We start from the raw sequence: 16,590 nt of genomic DNA, 5'->3' as shown, positions 1-16,590 counted from the left end.
AGAATGTTTACCTTCATTGATCCTGGATAACCATACGCCCCCCTTACTTCTAGTACTATTGCTTCTGAAGTTGCTTCCTATTTTCAGCCCTTTTAGTTCTTTAATTCCTTTTCGTCGTGGAGTTTCTGACACTTGCATATCTGGAAACCCTTTGTTCTCTTGTCTCTTGTTGTCAATTTTCATGAAAAGCGCCAATGCTTCTTTCTCGCATCCCTGAAAATTTATCACAAACACCTTGCCGAGTCTGATTATGTTCTGGTGCGCCCAAATTGAAGCCTCAAATTCTGGGTCCTTCTCTTCCTCTAAACTCTGTAAATTTAGAGGAGTAGCTTTTTCAATTATCCACCCCATCTTATTTTTCTTAACAGTCAAGTGAACAGCTGTTTTAGCAAGTTCTGTTAACCCTTTGTTTTCTTTCTCCTTTGTTTCCCCTTTTCTCTTTGTCCCTCTGTTCCCTTGTGCAAAATATATGTGGCTCTTTGCCTAGCAGATTGTATGTATTTTCCCCATCTGTGTATTTAGCTGATCAACACTACAGTAACCCTGAAAATGTAATGTTAACAAATGGGAATGTAAAAAACTGAATTGATCGTCCTTTCATCATTATGTAATTGCTTATGCTTTACTCTACACTGTAGCACTTGCTGGTAACTATGTCAACTTTGGGGTGTTTGAGATTTATGGGGACAGAGCGCTAGCAGATGCTTTTGACATTTCTATGAGGATGGCTCTATCTATTCCTTTGGCTGATATACTCGCATATAGAAAGGTATTATATTAAGAGCTGATTTATTCAAAAATATCGCTGGTTATTTTATTCTTAGATGCTTATCACATGAGAATTGCCTCCTCTTACTATATGATGTTAACAAGATAGTATGTTCAGACTGATTTTGTTTCTGGAGATAAAACCTTCTGCTGCTTTATGCTCTGAGCAAAGATATTTTATGTGATTTTGGAACATATAAACTTCCCAACAAACATCAAAATTTGTTGCCAGCACTCTACTTATTTTGGAGTGTACTCCCAACAAAGAATGGGAGCATCACAATTCACATATGCACCAAGTTTGAGCCCATAGTTTCTATGTGCTTGTTGCAGATGTAAAGTATGGTTTATTGTGAGTTGTCTACATTCGCTCAGCTAAGAAAACATACTTATAAGTGACACAATTACAACACGGGAAAATATAGAGACTACTGAGACATTTGAGAGGTCAACATCCTGGTGGAAAGAAATAGTCCTGTTACCTATTGGGCATTATGTTGGAACTGACATTTAGGCAATTTGGTTCTGACTATGATGCTAGCATATGAAAACTGCAGAAGTATCTTGATTAAAATTATTTTACCAGGATATACATCTTTAAATATGGATTTGGTAGCAGCCACTTGTAGTTCTGTATGTGTTTGGAGTGCCATTTGTATGCCTTTAGTGTTTGCTTGAAGTAGATTTAAGCCGTCTTTGAGTCTTGTGTATGTGGGGAGCAGATGCAGAGAAGAAGTTGATCATTTTGGTTTTCTTTTTCAGTTCCTTTTTCATTTTTTTCTGTGTCTTTGTCTATAGCTTACATTTTCTTTTGATTGGTATAATCGAGTCAAATATTTTAAACTACTGACCACTTATTTTTAAAGTGGACCTTCTCATTGTTATTCTGGCAAAAATTTATCTGTTCAATCAGCGCTGTTGCTGCTTCTTAAAAATTAGAGCCTCAACATTCTTCGAATGAGCAGTGGTGTCAAATTGAGCTAATTTCTTTAAGCTGTTTATCTTTAAAAGTGGTTTGATCCCTGGTTGTGTCCTCAGCAGTGGACATACCTCTTACACGAATTTTGTGGGGTATATATTCTTTTTCCCTCTGTAAATTATCACATTGTCTGCATTTCATTTTAACAATATAACCACTTCCAGTTGTCTTATCCTACAGCTTTCAGGAGCTTACTTCACATTCCTGGAAATCATGATGAAAAACCAGATCCATTTGATACTAAACTTGGACTCAAGTAGCTTTATATTTATTGCTGGATCTCTTGAGTCTGGACTTAAAGTACTGGATGCAAATATCAAATCACAGGTTTGTGCTGTGTTCGACCATTGTCCTTGGGATGTTGGATGCCATTTCTTTGTATTTGTTTGATCTTTGCAAGTGTTGAGACATAATATAAGTAAGTATTAAAAGTGTGCTCTTCTCTAACATCTTAAACTTTTATACGAGGTGGTCACACACTTCAACATGGTGGCTGAGCAGGCAAAGGTCGTGAGTTCAAATCTCACCACCACTCAAAAAGCAAAAAATATTTCACGTGTTTGACCCAATCAGGTCCACAAGTGAGACCTAATATAATTATACTATAATATAAGTGAAGGCTTTAGTGTGAAGTTGAAAGACTAAAATATCCTTATAAAATTAAGTTACATTAATACCCTTAAAAAATAAATAAGTTCTTCTTTCATCAACTTTAAACCAAAACTTTATTATACTAATGTGCAGAAACGTTAGGGAAAACATTCCATAATAAATACTCATATTAGTAAAGTTGCACCTCTTCCATGTACTTCTTGCTATTTTCATATTTATCTAATTTTTTAATTATTTCTTTCATTTATACGTTAATAACCCACAAAATCACTTTGTAAATTCTATTATGTTTATATTCTTTTCTCACATTGAGCAGTAATTTTTTTTATACTACCAATGAATTAATAACACTTGAACAACTATACTTAAAGTTCAAATAACCTAAGCTCTGGAAAAAATGAAAAGGCAAAGGTAGTGTCAATATATCATCTATATATGTAAATTAATGAGAGCACAATTACAAAAGGTAGAGATTCAAATTGAGTGCAAAAGGAGATGACCACACGTCAAGGATAGATATGTAAAGTTCTTGGATGAGGGGAAAAAGAAGGCAGACCTATACAGAAATACTTTCTAAGTTGTGATTTTAAATGAGATCGATATATGCTTAACAACCAACGAGCTCCATCTCATATGTCCCCCTCTATGTGCATTTGTGCTACTCTGATTAGTTCGGTGTTTCTCTATGCCAGCGAGCTCCATATCAGATATGCATCTGTTTTTCTCTTTGTTTATTCTTAATATTAACATAGATTTTAATAGTTTTCAAATATACGTATTATATTTCTTCCTTTCTAAATCACCATAATTCATGTGTTGAAGGAATGAAGTCAATCTACATATAGGTGGTGTTATAGTTTCCTTTATATTATTATATCAAATTGAGCTCCAATCCAAAGTGTTGAAAGAACAATGAGGAACGAACTTACAGTAATAGAGAAGGCATATGATAATGAGGCTCTATTAATTGTCTATAAGAAAAAGGAAGCAGGATATGTTCATATTACATATTTATGTAAACCTAATTATTTTGTATTTAATAATTAAGTCGGTCGAATATGCTCACTATTTATTAACATATATTATATAAAATTGATAGGAATAAGTGGCCAAAAACTAGTTAAATAATTAAAAGTGTGCTCTATCTGACAGCTTAAGCTTTTGTATAAGGTGGTCACGCTTCAATAACAGCCTTGCTGGGATGAATCATATAATTCGTTCTCAACAAACTGACTCCAATTTATTTATTTTTAGTGTGCATCTGCTGTGGACAACTTGGCTACTTTTTATTTCGATCACATAACAGCTGGAGAGTCACCAACTACCCCCGTGGCTCTTAACCTGGCTCAGCATTTAGCCGATTGTCCGAACATATTTCTTGAAGTAAGTTCAACTGCTCTTTTTATTTAAAGGATTAATGATTTCAAGACCTTTTTTAGAAACTGCATATTCGTTTTAGCCGTGGCAGTCCAGTCATCAGGGAACTCTGTTCTTTTTGACCCCTCCCTCCAGTTCGTTTTGTCCCTTTTATTTCATGAGGTTTCATCTTTTATTTTTTTTGTTATTGTTCTTATATACATATTTTTGTTCGGGTGGTGGTGCGGGAATGTGGAGTTTGGGCTGGAAAATGCAGTAGATTTCGGAAGATGGTATAGCATGCTCATTACTACTCTGTTCAAAAGTCTCACATGCCACAATTATGTTCAACAATAGGTAGTGAATGTTGGGCCCTCTGTCGGTCTAATTCTACGAGTATAGATAAAGTTTCTATTGTATATCATAGTATCGCCATAGTAGTTTATCTTCTAAAATTTCAATTTGTTTGTAAATTATATTATAGGAGTGTCTGTGAAGGGAAGAAAAAAGATCCACAATATCATTCCACAATTGGGAGAGAACTTGGGATGGCTGGACTCTGCTAATACAATGATTAAATTTGTTGAGAAAGGGTCGTGGAAGGAAGAGATGTCTAAAGAGTGACCACCTGGAGTGGATTTGTCCTTATGTGGTACAGATAAAGATTTGGCAAAGGGAAGATATTAGAATCTTAAAAAACGATAGAACGGAGCAATATATTCTTGATTGACAACAATTCCCTCAGGTATAGGGAGTATTTGTATACATGCTTAATTGGGTGCTTTGGTGATTCCAGAAAATTGCCCTAGTCATTGGGAATTTCAAAAATGGGCTGCAAGAATTGAAATATTCCGGCTAGATGAGTTAAAGAATTAAATGGTGGTCACTGATCAACGTTTGTCATCGACAAAATTAGCGCCCCGACCAAGTTTGGATAAGATGTTCAAGTTTTCTGCGGTCGAAAGACATCTTCAAGAAAAATTGGAGACAGATTCTATTTTCTAGAAATGGATGATAATAAGAGATACAAAATATACTTGAGATGGGCTAGAATCTGCATGTGTTTTGCGGAGATAAAAGTCCCGACGACGATTAAAATCATGGTGGATAACTTCACGTTTAGTGTTCGGATATGGGTGGAATCCAATGCTTGGGTGGAGAAAGTTGACCAGGATGTAAAATACGGCTATCACAGAAATGGAAGAGATGAGGTGTAGAACCTTGGTGGTTTGAATGCAGTGTCGCAGTTTCCCAATAAGAATCCATTGTGGAATTCTAACATGCGTACGGGATGCATGTCAATTGCGCAACCAGATTTAAAATTTAAAAATGAAAAGGGCCATCTTGTGAAGGCTTTGCTTTTCTAATTTTTAAGTCTGGTGCGCCTGGGTCTTATAAAAGTAGACAAGTAATAAAGGGAAAATTTCACATAAGAACAACTAGGCTCCCTACTTTTCAATTTTATAGCCCATATTTCAATTTACAACCAATTAGCCCAAAAATAATAGGCTAAGATTCAACATTCAACTCCAATAGGTTCTCGAAATTACTATTTAATTTTTAAAAAAGATTGCTCAAGCTTTTAAGTTAATTTTTGAATCAGTAACTGTGACTAAAATATTAGTTCAACAAACCAAATCCATTTGGGTGGTGAAAATTAAATTTTTAACAAGCTTAAATATGTGGGTTTAAATTCTGAATTTGATTTTGTGAGAAATTTGGAGTGGGTGTTATTTAGACTTGTTAGAAATAGTATAAGGAGGTTGATATAAAATTTGAAGTCATTTAATGGAGATTTGGACAGGTTTTGAACAAGAATTGCAACTGAAAATCGTGGAAGAAGTTCGTCTACAGACGCTTGTATAAAGGTGTATAAAAGTGTATAAGATGTATTTATACACTCGTATACACTATTATACAAGATTATACATAATTATACAAAAAACTAACTTCGTCTTCTTCATTGCGTCTTTTCTGAAATTTAACTCAAATCTTGCTCAAATCTACTCCAAATCATTTCAAATTTAGATTTTGAACTCCTTTTGATATTTTCAATCAATTGGAACAACACCCAATCCAAACAACTAATAAACTCAAAAAATCCTATTTTCGAAAGCAAAGCTTTGAATGACCTTCAATGGTGGACTTCTACTCTTCAATTTTCTTACATTGCAACCAGGTGATACACGGGGAGAAGCAGTAATGGCGGACGGCCCCTTGAAGCAAATGTAGAAGATGTGAGAAGAAGAGAGAGTGAAAGCAATAGTTGTAAGAACATAGATTTTGAATTTATTAGTGCTTTCAAAATATGTACAATATGGGATAGGTCAGGTAAAACTTAAAAACGTGGGCCATTTTTTGTTATGGTGTGAAGTCAAATGTATTTTGTTGTAATTCTTTCAATAATAAAAGTAGCCCATCTTATTCATTAGTGAAAATAAGGAGCAACCCAACCGTTTCGAACATTCATACATCTAATGGACGGGGATCCAATTTTCCTCTTCTAATTTTAAGTCTGGTGCGCCTGGGTCTTCTAGTAAGTAGATAGGCCCATCCAATTCATTGGTGAAAATGAGGAGCAGCCCAGCTGTTTCAAACATTCATATATCTAATGGATGGGGAGCCAATTTTAAAAATATCTGCAAGTCCAAAGCTAAAGACCCATGTTTAAAGACCCAGACCCTTATCTCATGTATCTTATAGTGTCGGAAAGTTGAGAGCTCCATGCAGATGTTGGAATCGATGGGAAATAAAGATACTACAGTCTCTGTGCTTGCTTCCTTGGATATGTTTGTTCAAGACCTTCCCCATAGGTCCGAAGAAAGCTTTTCTCTGGAATATTTCGAGGATGAAAGGTTGAGATGGAGTCGTTACCTGAAGATGACAATATGACATGGGAAAATTTTCAGCAGAATTTCATTCAAAGGTTTTTGAAGAATTCACACGAACACATGCTCTGTTGATTCTCCTTTGATATATTATGCGCAATTTCAGTAAAAGATTAAACCGAGAAGGGCGTCAAGATGGGTAAGAAGGAATATACTGAAAATGTGTAAACTACTTGGGGTTCATATGATGGAACTCGAAAATGAGCTCCTTGATATGTTACTACAGATTGGAAAGATCAGGACCTATAAATTGGTGTCAAACTCTAAAAATCCTTCTCCTATATTTAAAGGGATTTGAAATTGCTCGTTTAATGTCAATTATGGTGATGCTAGTGGATATATGGGCAGTGGGCAGCAGGAGGAAGTTATTGAATGAAAAAAAGTGAATTTGAAGTTAAGCTTTTGGAACCCCTAAAAGATAAAGATGAATAAAGATTGATCAGGCTGATGGTTAGAGATTGGAAAGCAGATATCATCTGTTTTGTGGAAACAAAAATGAAGAATGCAGATTTTTCTCTTATCAAAAAGATAGGGGGCAGTACATGAGCAGAAGGGCTGATTGTGGAAGCCTAGGGAAGTAGTGGAGGTATTCTACTGTTGCTGGACAAGACAATATGGATATGTAACGATTGATGGGTCTGCGCGGCTACTGTTTTGTTGTAGGAGTTGAACTCCGGATGTCTATTGTCCTTGTGATGGGGGAGAAAGGAGGTTTGGCATGAAGTGGTTGATAATTAGGGGTTCGAAGCATCATCATGTGTTGTCGGATGGGATTTCAATGTCACAAGATTTAGCGACGAAAGATGTGACGGAGTTTTCAATCCTAGATCTATAAGAGATTTCACAAAAGTAGTTGATGAGTTACCTATGATGGATTATCCCTTCCAATGTGGACAATTCAACTGATTAAGGGGTAATGATATTTCTTGTGCATCAAGGATCGATAGGTTCCTTGTATCTACTAAACAGGGTGACTTCTTTTAAGACTATAAAACCGAGGGGCCTTCCTAGAGTTTGTGCAAATCACTAATCTATTCTCTTGGAATGGGGGGATTGGAATACAGAAAGGTCATTTTAAATTGGCTGGAAATGAATTCATTGATTTAGTGGATAGATGGTGAAAATCATATGAGGTACAGGGAATGTTGCCCTAGCCAAAAAGTTGAAGTTGTTGAACCTGGATATCAAAAAATGGACAAGGAACTAAGGAAGTCTTTGGTATGCTGCAAGAAATATAGAAAGTTGTTTTGGAAAAACTTGCTATGATGGATTAGTCAAATTTAGTAGGAGGAGCTGAGTATGAGGTGGAATCCATGCAGTCTAACCTTTCAAAAGAGCTGAAGAGATTGCCAAAGCTGAAGAAACATAGTGGAGGCCGAACAAAGCTGTTTATGGATCAAGCAAGGTGATAAAAGTAAAAAGCATAAAGAAAGCAACAAAGTCCATGGTGTTGGCGAAAAGCAAGAAGTGAAAGCTTCATGCTTCTTTGAAGTGAAGCGCACAATTATTGAAAAATTTCAAAAGATAACCATATATCTATCTATGTAAGGTTTCAATAGAAATGTCATGACCCAAAATCCCATCGGAGCCGTGACAGTGCTTAACACTGCTTGCTAGGCAAGCCAACAATCGATTAGCAGAAACAAACTTAAATAACATTATTAAATAATCTCAACATCGGAATAACATAAATAACTGAAATCAATAATAACAATGCAACTGAAAACCATCCCACGATCTGGTATCATCGAGTACATGAACGCTACAGAATTCAAATACAGAGTCTGAACACAAAATACAATATTGTCTAAAGATGGTATAATATAACATGAACTAAGAGAAAAGGGACTTCAAGGCCTGCGAATGGAAATAACAGCTACCTCGAAACCTACAAAACTAGTACCGAAGCCACTCTTTAGCAATCACCTCTCTCAGCAGCACTTGGATCTGCACATGAAGTACATAGTGTTTTATGAGTACAACCGACCCCATGTACTCAATAAAGAACAAACCTAACCTCGGGCTGAAAGCAGTGACGAGCTTGGCAAGGTCCAATATTCATTTCAAATAGCCAACAACAACAATAATAGTATAATAACGGCAAAAAGGAAAAGTTGCTCAAGTAATATCAAGTTCAACCTTTTCACAATAAGAAGGGAAATAAGCATGCTTTTCAAGAATAAAAGTTAAGACATAAATTCTTCCACAAAAATCACCTAAATATAGTTTTATCAATTTTACTGTGATTCCACGTTCTACACATCAAATAGAGACATTAAGTACCAATTAGCATGAGGGAAGAAACACAACTCTATACCTTTATGACAAGTATCCATGCTAGAATCAACAATATCGTAGTTAAATCATCAAGTATACCCAATCTCAGCACATGTATAGTGCCCGACACAAATACCCTTCAATCATCACACATAACCACATTCAGCACTATACGGGTGTCTGACACAAGTCCCTCACAAGGCATATATATGACCTGTGGGTGTGACTCCGGAGGGGCTGGTCCTAGCCCAAGCGCTGATCGGATCTAAGTCAACGATCAATATCACTTAGCCCAATATAGGGCCCGACGCACGCGGCATCTCATAATCAATACCACTCAGCCCAATGTGGGCTTGGCGCACACGTCACCTCACTATCAGTATCAGATCAACTATATGGCCAAGATCAGTCATCAACTGCTCGAGTCTCAAATGGTCACATCTCACAATACTCCGCTCAACTCGTGTCACACATATAAGGGGACCAACAATATGTGAGATAACATATCAAGAATGCATAGAGATAGAGATATAATACGCATATGTAACATCATGACCGAGAATATGACTACAATTAAGGCAAACAACTCAATATAGCAAGAATAACCCTTTCATGTCTCAAACAAATGAGCACATAGCATAGGCATGATTTCTAACATGAATAATAGCTCACGTAGTCATACAAGTGGAGAAAACATGGAAATAGTGGAGCATGATAGCGAAACAAGGCCCATAATAGCCTAAGGTCAACCTGGATCATGAATAACCCCGGTGTACGCATACGCTCGTCACCTAGCACGTGCGTTACCCCCAACATATCTCAAATATCATAGCCAACAGGGAAATTACCTTCACCAAGTTTAGACAAGTTACTTACCTGAAAGTGCTTGAATCAATACTCCAAAAATGCCTTCCCATGCGAATCGACCTCCATACGGCACAAATCTAGTCAAATAACACACCACTATGTCAAATAATGCTAAAGGAAACAACATCGGAGCATAAAGGCTCGATCTTTAATAAATAAAACGAAGTCAACCAAAAAGTCAACTCGGGCCCGCTTTTCGAACCCGACCAAAGTCACAAATTCCGACTACCCATTCGAATACAAGTCCAAATTACAAGTTTCATCCAAATCCGACTCCGAATGGGGGTTCAAATCTCCATTTTTCACTCTCCAAAATCATAGCCAAAACCCCCAAAAGTTTCTCTTTCGAATCCCATAATCTGTGTAATAATCCATGGAGAAACAAGATATAATGTTAAAATCAGATAGAAATCACTTACCCTCTTGCCTTGTGTGAAAATCCTCTTCAAATATTGCCTATCTCCAAGTCTACGGCTAAAAATATGAAATAATGGGTCTAAGTCCTGAAATTACATCACTTATAAGTCTGCCCAGTGATACCCTTCACGAACGCGGCCCAAGCCTCGTGTTCGCGAAGCACAACTTAGCCTCTGCCCAAAAAGACTCTTCGCGAACGCGGTCAACCACCTGCGAGCGCGATACACGAGCAACTTAAGCTTACACGAACACGTCCCAAACTTTGGGAACGCGAAGGCTAACCCCAGTCCTAGCTAGCCTTCTCCTCTGCGCGAAAGCGAGCCCTTTACCTGCGAACGCGAAGACCAACGACCCCACCCCTTCGCGAACACGACACCCTATTCGCGAACGTGGAGAACAAATACCACAGTTGCCCCAAATAAGCCTCCGCGATCGCGAAGCACACCATACACCAACAGAAAATCTGCAATTCAACCAAGCTCCGGGTGGTCTGAAACTCACCCGAGCCACCAAAGACCACGTCCAATCATACCAATAAGTCCGTAAACACTACCCGGACCTATCCGAAGTCTCCAAACACATGCAAGATCACCACATCTACAATTCGACGATCAAACATCAATTGAACTTCTCTTACGTTCATAAGCTTCTAAACTTCCAACCAAACATCTGATTCCTATCAAACCAACTCGAAATGCCACCAAACTTTGCACAAAAGTTTCAAATGACAAAATAGACCTATTCCAATTCCCGGAACGACAATCTGAACCCGATAACCTCAAAATCAACTCTCGGTCAAACTTATAAACTTTTCAAACCTTTAAATTTTCAACTTTTGCCAATTAGAGCCAAATCAACCTAGGAACCTCCAATCCAAATCCGAACATACGCCTAAGTCCAAAATCACCACACAAACCTATCGAACCATCAAAACACGAATCCGAAGTCGTTTACTCAAACTCAAACCTTGGTCAACTTTTACAACTTAAGCTTCTAACCATGGAACTAGTGTTCCAATTCATTCCAAAACCTTCCAGAAACCAAACCAACCATCCCCGCAAGTCAAAAAACAACAAACAAGCATACGAGAATCATCAAATAGGTTTACGAGGCTCAAATACACAAAACAACCGGCCGGGTCGTTACAAGAAACAATTAATTTCAGCATCTAATATGCAGTAGTGCAGATATTTTTCTACCCCGAGAACTTCGGTCAAGTGGTATGAGCACAACACATGATGTCTGGGTGCATGTCACAGTTTTTAACCTTGCCATGGACAAAAGTTGAGCATTTAAATGAAGGAGAGTAGAGGGGGGCCCATTATCCATCGAGTTTCGTACCATGCCCCACTCGCCCTGGGACAATAAATAATGCAGATATTGATCAAACTCCTCAAAGTTGAGATTCAAAGAATCAACTACTTCTCTGTGGGATGACATTGTGTGATTTTTTGGACTGCACACTCCTTTGACGCACATGACTTCACCTGTGAACAGAGGCGGATTTAGGATTTCTAATATATGGGTGCACTGCTAAAAAAAGGAGAAAAAATGTATTAAGTGAGAATTGATCCCTATTCCTCTTGGTAAATAACTCAACCTTCAACCAAGTGTACCATTCAGCATTCTTGGAGCATGGGTCCAACAGTTAATATTATACCAATTTTAGAAAATATGCACATAAAATATCTAATTTTGCAGAGAGACCATGAGTTCTAGTGCCCCATAATCTCCCCCATAAATTTGCTCCTGCCTGTGAAGTGATAGGTATGGCTTCACCGGTGAAGCGATAACCTATCACTTCATCACTTTAGGTGACGAAGCAATGGCTTTTAATAACATTCATGGCAAGCCGGTAGGAGACAAAAAGTTGATTAAGAATCACATTTTGGGCTCTTATGAGAAGCTGTTGATAGAGAATGAAAAATGGAGAAGTGTATAGGAAGATAACATGTTGGTTGTTCTTCCCGATGATGAGAGACAGTTTATTGCCTGCAAAGACAGTTTATTGCTGAGGAAGTGGAATCAGTGACAACAGTTTGTAGGGGAGAAAGCTTTTGGACCTGATGGATTCAGTATATCCTTTCAGAAATGTTGGCCTACTATGAAAATGATATAATAAAAAAATTTGATTTTTTTTTACAAAGAAGACACTTTTTAAGGAGTTTTAATGCCACATTCATAGCGCTTACACCAAAAGAAAATTTCTATGGAAATAAAAGATTATAGGCCCATCAGCATGCTTGGAAGTGTTTACTAAGGTCCTTACTGACTACTCGAAGATGGTGATTAACAAATCTTTGTGAATCAGATTGCCTTTATAAAAGACAGGCAAAACATTGATGCTGCTATGTTGCTAATGAATGCTCGGACCAGTATTTGCAGATAGACAGGCATGGGGTAACCTGTAGATTGGATTTAGGAAAAGCATATGACCATGTGAAATGGTCATTTTTGCTTCATATAATAAAGTTAATGGGGTCCGGGGACAAATTGATCCAGTGGATACATACATGTATATCTACTATCAGGTTTGCTATTCTTATTAATGGGGATCCTGAAGGTTTCTTTAAGCTGCAGAGAGGCTTAAGACAAGGTGGTCCACTTTCACCTCATCTCTTTGTCAAGGTGATGGAAGCACCAAGTCTTTTGCTAAAGAGGGCTAAAAGTCTTAGATGGCTTGAGGGTTTCCAGATTGATGGTAAAAAGTGAGAAAAAAAACTGGATATCTGACATATATGAAATACTTGGTCGGACAAATTTTATGCTAATGATTTCATTTTCTAACGCCAAGTATTTCATCTTAGAATCATCATATTGACATTTTAAGCATTGTCTGGTCTTAAAACTAATCTGGCCAAAAGTAGCATTTTCGCTCTAAATGCAGAAAGTATTCTTCTGGAGCTCTCTGATATACTCGGATCAAAATAGAAGCTTACCCTGCTACTTATTTGGGTCTTCCTCTTGCTGCTAAATTGAAGGCTAAAGGGATTTGGCTGGGAGTTCTTGGCAGATATGAGAAAATTCTCTGCATGGAAAAAACTATATTTACCCTTTGGTGGGAGATTCATTTTGGTGAATGGTATGTTGGATGACATACCTACCTATTTGATGCCCCTTATCCCCATCCCTTCTACTGTGGAGAAATATTAGATCAGCTGAGGGATAATTCCCCTGACAAGATAATGCTACACAAGAAAGATATGTCTAGTCATGTGCAACTTGTGATGATAAATAGAGAAGGTGGTGGCACGGGAGTGAAGAATCTCAAGCTTCAAATAAAGGTTTGGTGGGAGACTCACTTTGTTGAATGTTGTGTTGGATACCATGCCTACATATTTGAGGCCTTATCCTATTCTGTTCTACTGTGCAGAAAAGATTAAATAAGCTGAGAAATAATTTCCTCTGGCAAGGTAGTGCTACACAGAAAATGAAGCATCTATCAATGGCAACAGGTGATGATTCATAAAGAAAGTGGTGGCATGGAAGTGAAGAATCTCAAGTTTCAAAATAAAAGTTTGGGAGTGTACTTATCAAATGGCTCTGGAGATTTAATGATGGTAAAGCAGGATTATAGAAAGATGTTATTTTTCACCAAATATGGGATTGTAGATCATTGGACTCCTAATCTACACCTACGCATAACAAATAACTATCTGGAAGCATATCTGTAGTTATTGGAGTGACTTCCAACTATATACTAGATTGAATGTGGGAAACGGTAAACATGTAAAATATTGGTTGGATCATTAGATGGACATTAGAGTGTGCGCAAAAATTCATACTTTATGTTAGTTTGGCTGTAAATAAAAGTTTGGTGGCTGACTGTTTCTCTGAAGCTAGATGCATCTGCAACTTAGAAGAAATCTCAATGATTTGGAGATTGATGAGTTTGGTCTTCTACTAGAGGCTGTACAGTCTGTATCTTTAAATGATGAGAAAAATGAGTCACTGATCTGACTTGTCCAGTAAAAGGGGAGACTTTGCTGTTAAGAGCTAATGTAATCTGTTTAAAAAATAAAATGGTTGCTGGAATGCTGATTGGCCTTGGAAACTTATTTGGAAATCAAGAGTACCTCCCAGAGTGGTTGTTTTACTTGAGTTTCAACTAGGAATACTTGTTTGACTCAGGATAATCTTCAAAGAATAGGATTGCCCTTATGCAGTAGATGCTTCTTCTGCAAAAGTTCTCAGGAGAGCAGCAGACAGTTATTCCTGTAAAGTATGGCTAATCTGCTCATTGTTTTAAATCTCTTTGGAGTTAGCTGGGTCATGCCAGGGGATATAAGGAGCCTATTACTGTGCTGGCAGGGTCAGAAGATAAGCAAAAGATCGAAGACATTGTGGAAGACTGCTCCATTATGCAGTGGACTGTTTGGCTTTGAGAGAAACAAGAGATGCTTGAGAGAAAGACAAATAACATTTCTATTGTAAAGCATAGGTGTTTAATTTACAAAATATATACTTTTGGTGTAAGGGGTCATATGTTTGATAGCATGTCACATTTTTTTTTTTTTCATTTTTTAGACAGCATGGGGTCATAGTCAAAATTTGTAATTCCCTTCTTCTTCTACCCTTTATAGTACCTTCTTGGTATTGATTTTAACGAAATTTACTTTACCTTATCAAAGAAAAAAAGTTCTTGTGATATGGAACTGATTCATTTGTTATGCCAACGTGATCATTTTCCCTGATAGATAATGAAGACTCTCTTTGAGATTGTTCTGTTTGAAGATTGTGGCAACCAGTGGAGCCTAAGTAGACCGATGCTGAGTATGATACTCATCAGCGAAGAGGTGACACTGATTTTTGTAGCATTTAGATTCCGTCCTACTTATTATTTCGAAAACTGCAAGATGCAAATGTGACTATGATACACACATACATATGTCTGTGCCTGTGTTTTCACAAAAGACGCAGTATTGGGTTCTGTGAGCAAGTTAAATCACCAGTTCCACATTCTGAATTTCATTAAATTATGGTAGTAACAAAAGCAAATCATAACTATATCACATTATGGATGATTGAATCAGCAGACTTAATCTTGCGTTTACAGTTGAGATGTGTTTGTGTTGTTCTAAACGCTTCTACTAATTAGATGTCGGAAATAGTTGTTGTATCCACTGAGCTTGATGTTTTCCCTTTGCCTAGTCCATTGCTTCTTTCTAAAAGGTTGTCATGGTTTAATCCATGGAGTTCCGTTATGATATATTCTTTGTTAATCCACCTGCATCACAGGTTTATAGGAAGAAATCATTTAATGAATGCATTACATTGTAGCAAATAGAATCATTTAGATATTAGAATATGCTTTATAGTGGAGAGGAATGATTGTTTATTACTCTATTCCTGATATGATTATGATTATGATTCATTCGCATCTTGCAGATGTTCTCAAACTTAAGAGCACAGATTTTGTCTTCACAGGTATGAGAAACTTGTTAGTTAGGGATAATTTATTTTGTCTATTGCTATAATGTTGGTCTATTTGGTATCATTGTTCGTAATCCAACAATCATTTTTTTTACCATAAGACGAAAAAGGTGGATTGGTTGTATCAATGCACATCTTCGTGGACTAATGATCTACTTCCTTGTGCTGACAGCTCCTATTTATCCATTTTCATCTGCAGCCAACAGACCAACAACAGCGTCTTTCACTGTGCTTTGACAAACTTATGGCTGATATAACTCGAAGCTTGGATCAGAAGAACAGGGATAAGTTCTCCAACAATCTAACTAGATTCAGGAATGAGTTCCGGACCAGATAAGCACAGTGATAAAAGCAAGTGGTGCATCCCTTGTACACAATAACCTTTCTCTCACCTTCCCAAACACGTACAAAAAGAAAAGGGCACATTTACGCAGACAGAACATGGGAAGGGAGAGCCAAGGAATAAGAAACAACATCAAGAACATATTCAAGAAAAATGAAATTGTGATGGTGGCTAAAGATTTGTTCTTTTTTATATTTGTCCCTATTGGTGAAATGCATTCTGCGAAGTGCTTTCTGTCATTTTTTGCTAAATCCATGCTGTAATTTCTATCACAACAGTGTACAATCCAACTGAAGATCTTATTTTTGCTATTAGAAATGCAAAAGATCATTAGTGTTTTCTTAAGAGAATTTGTAAATGAGCATTGTTAACGTGTTAGATTATAGGACACTGTTGGTGTAATGGTATCACCGATGGGGCTTATTTTGCATTACATTGTTGCTTTCAAACGCACACGCAAGTATACGTGGTCGACAAGTAATATAGGATTGTAAATCCAGATATCGTACCCACAAGAATTTGTGATTAACTATCAACTAAATTAAATCCAAATAATTAATCTATTCAAGTGAATCCTAAAGTATGAATATTTAACTACAACTATTCTAGAGTAGCAAACTAAGAGATTGAAGGAAACAATTTGGCGAATA

The 16,590-nt window shown here is 37.1% G+C and overlaps 1 protein-coding gene and 1 long non-coding RNA gene across 5 annotated transcripts in view; both read left to right on the top strand.

Annotated features, from left to right (window-relative positions):
- Window positions 1-16,290, top strand: part of LOC104089240 (uncharacterized) — a 61,340-nt gene extending 45,050 nt beyond the window's left edge. For 2 of the 4 annotated variants that reach the window (XM_009594088.4, XM_018768499.3), the window contains exons 24-29: window positions 639-769; window positions 1,928-2,074; window positions 3,614-3,742; window positions 14,862-14,960; window positions 15,553-15,591; window positions 15,770-16,290. In XM_009594088.4, coding sequence (XP_009592383.1) covers window positions 639-769; window positions 1,928-2,074; window positions 3,614-3,742; window positions 14,862-14,960; window positions 15,553-15,591; window positions 15,770-15,934 — 710 coding nt within the window. In that variant the 3' untranslated portion in view covers window positions 15,935-16,290. Of the gene's footprint in view, window positions 1-638; window positions 770-1,681; window positions 1,840-1,927; window positions 2,075-3,613; window positions 3,743-14,861; window positions 14,961-15,552; window positions 15,592-15,769 lie in introns of those variants that run through there. The other 2 variants (XM_009594089.4, XR_684722.4) reach the window with 2 other exon arrangements.
- LOC108943921 (uncharacterized) lies at window positions 3,750-14,494 on the top strand. Its single transcript, XR_001967909.3, has 2 exons — window positions 3,750-13,448; window positions 13,538-14,494. It is a non-coding gene; the product is annotated as an uncharacterized lncRNA (long non-coding RNA).
- Window positions 16,291-16,590: the final 300 nt, after the last annotated feature.

Source organism: Nicotiana tomentosiformis, chromosome 1 (genome assembly GCF_000390325.3).
Source record: "Nicotiana tomentosiformis chromosome 1, ASM39032v3, whole genome shotgun sequence".
Lineage (NCBI taxonomy): Eukaryota > Viridiplantae > Streptophyta > Magnoliopsida > Solanales > Solanaceae > Nicotiana > Nicotiana tomentosiformis.
The sequence above is the reverse complement of the archived record's forward strand: the minus strand, read 5'-3'. Positions and strand labels throughout refer to the sequence as shown.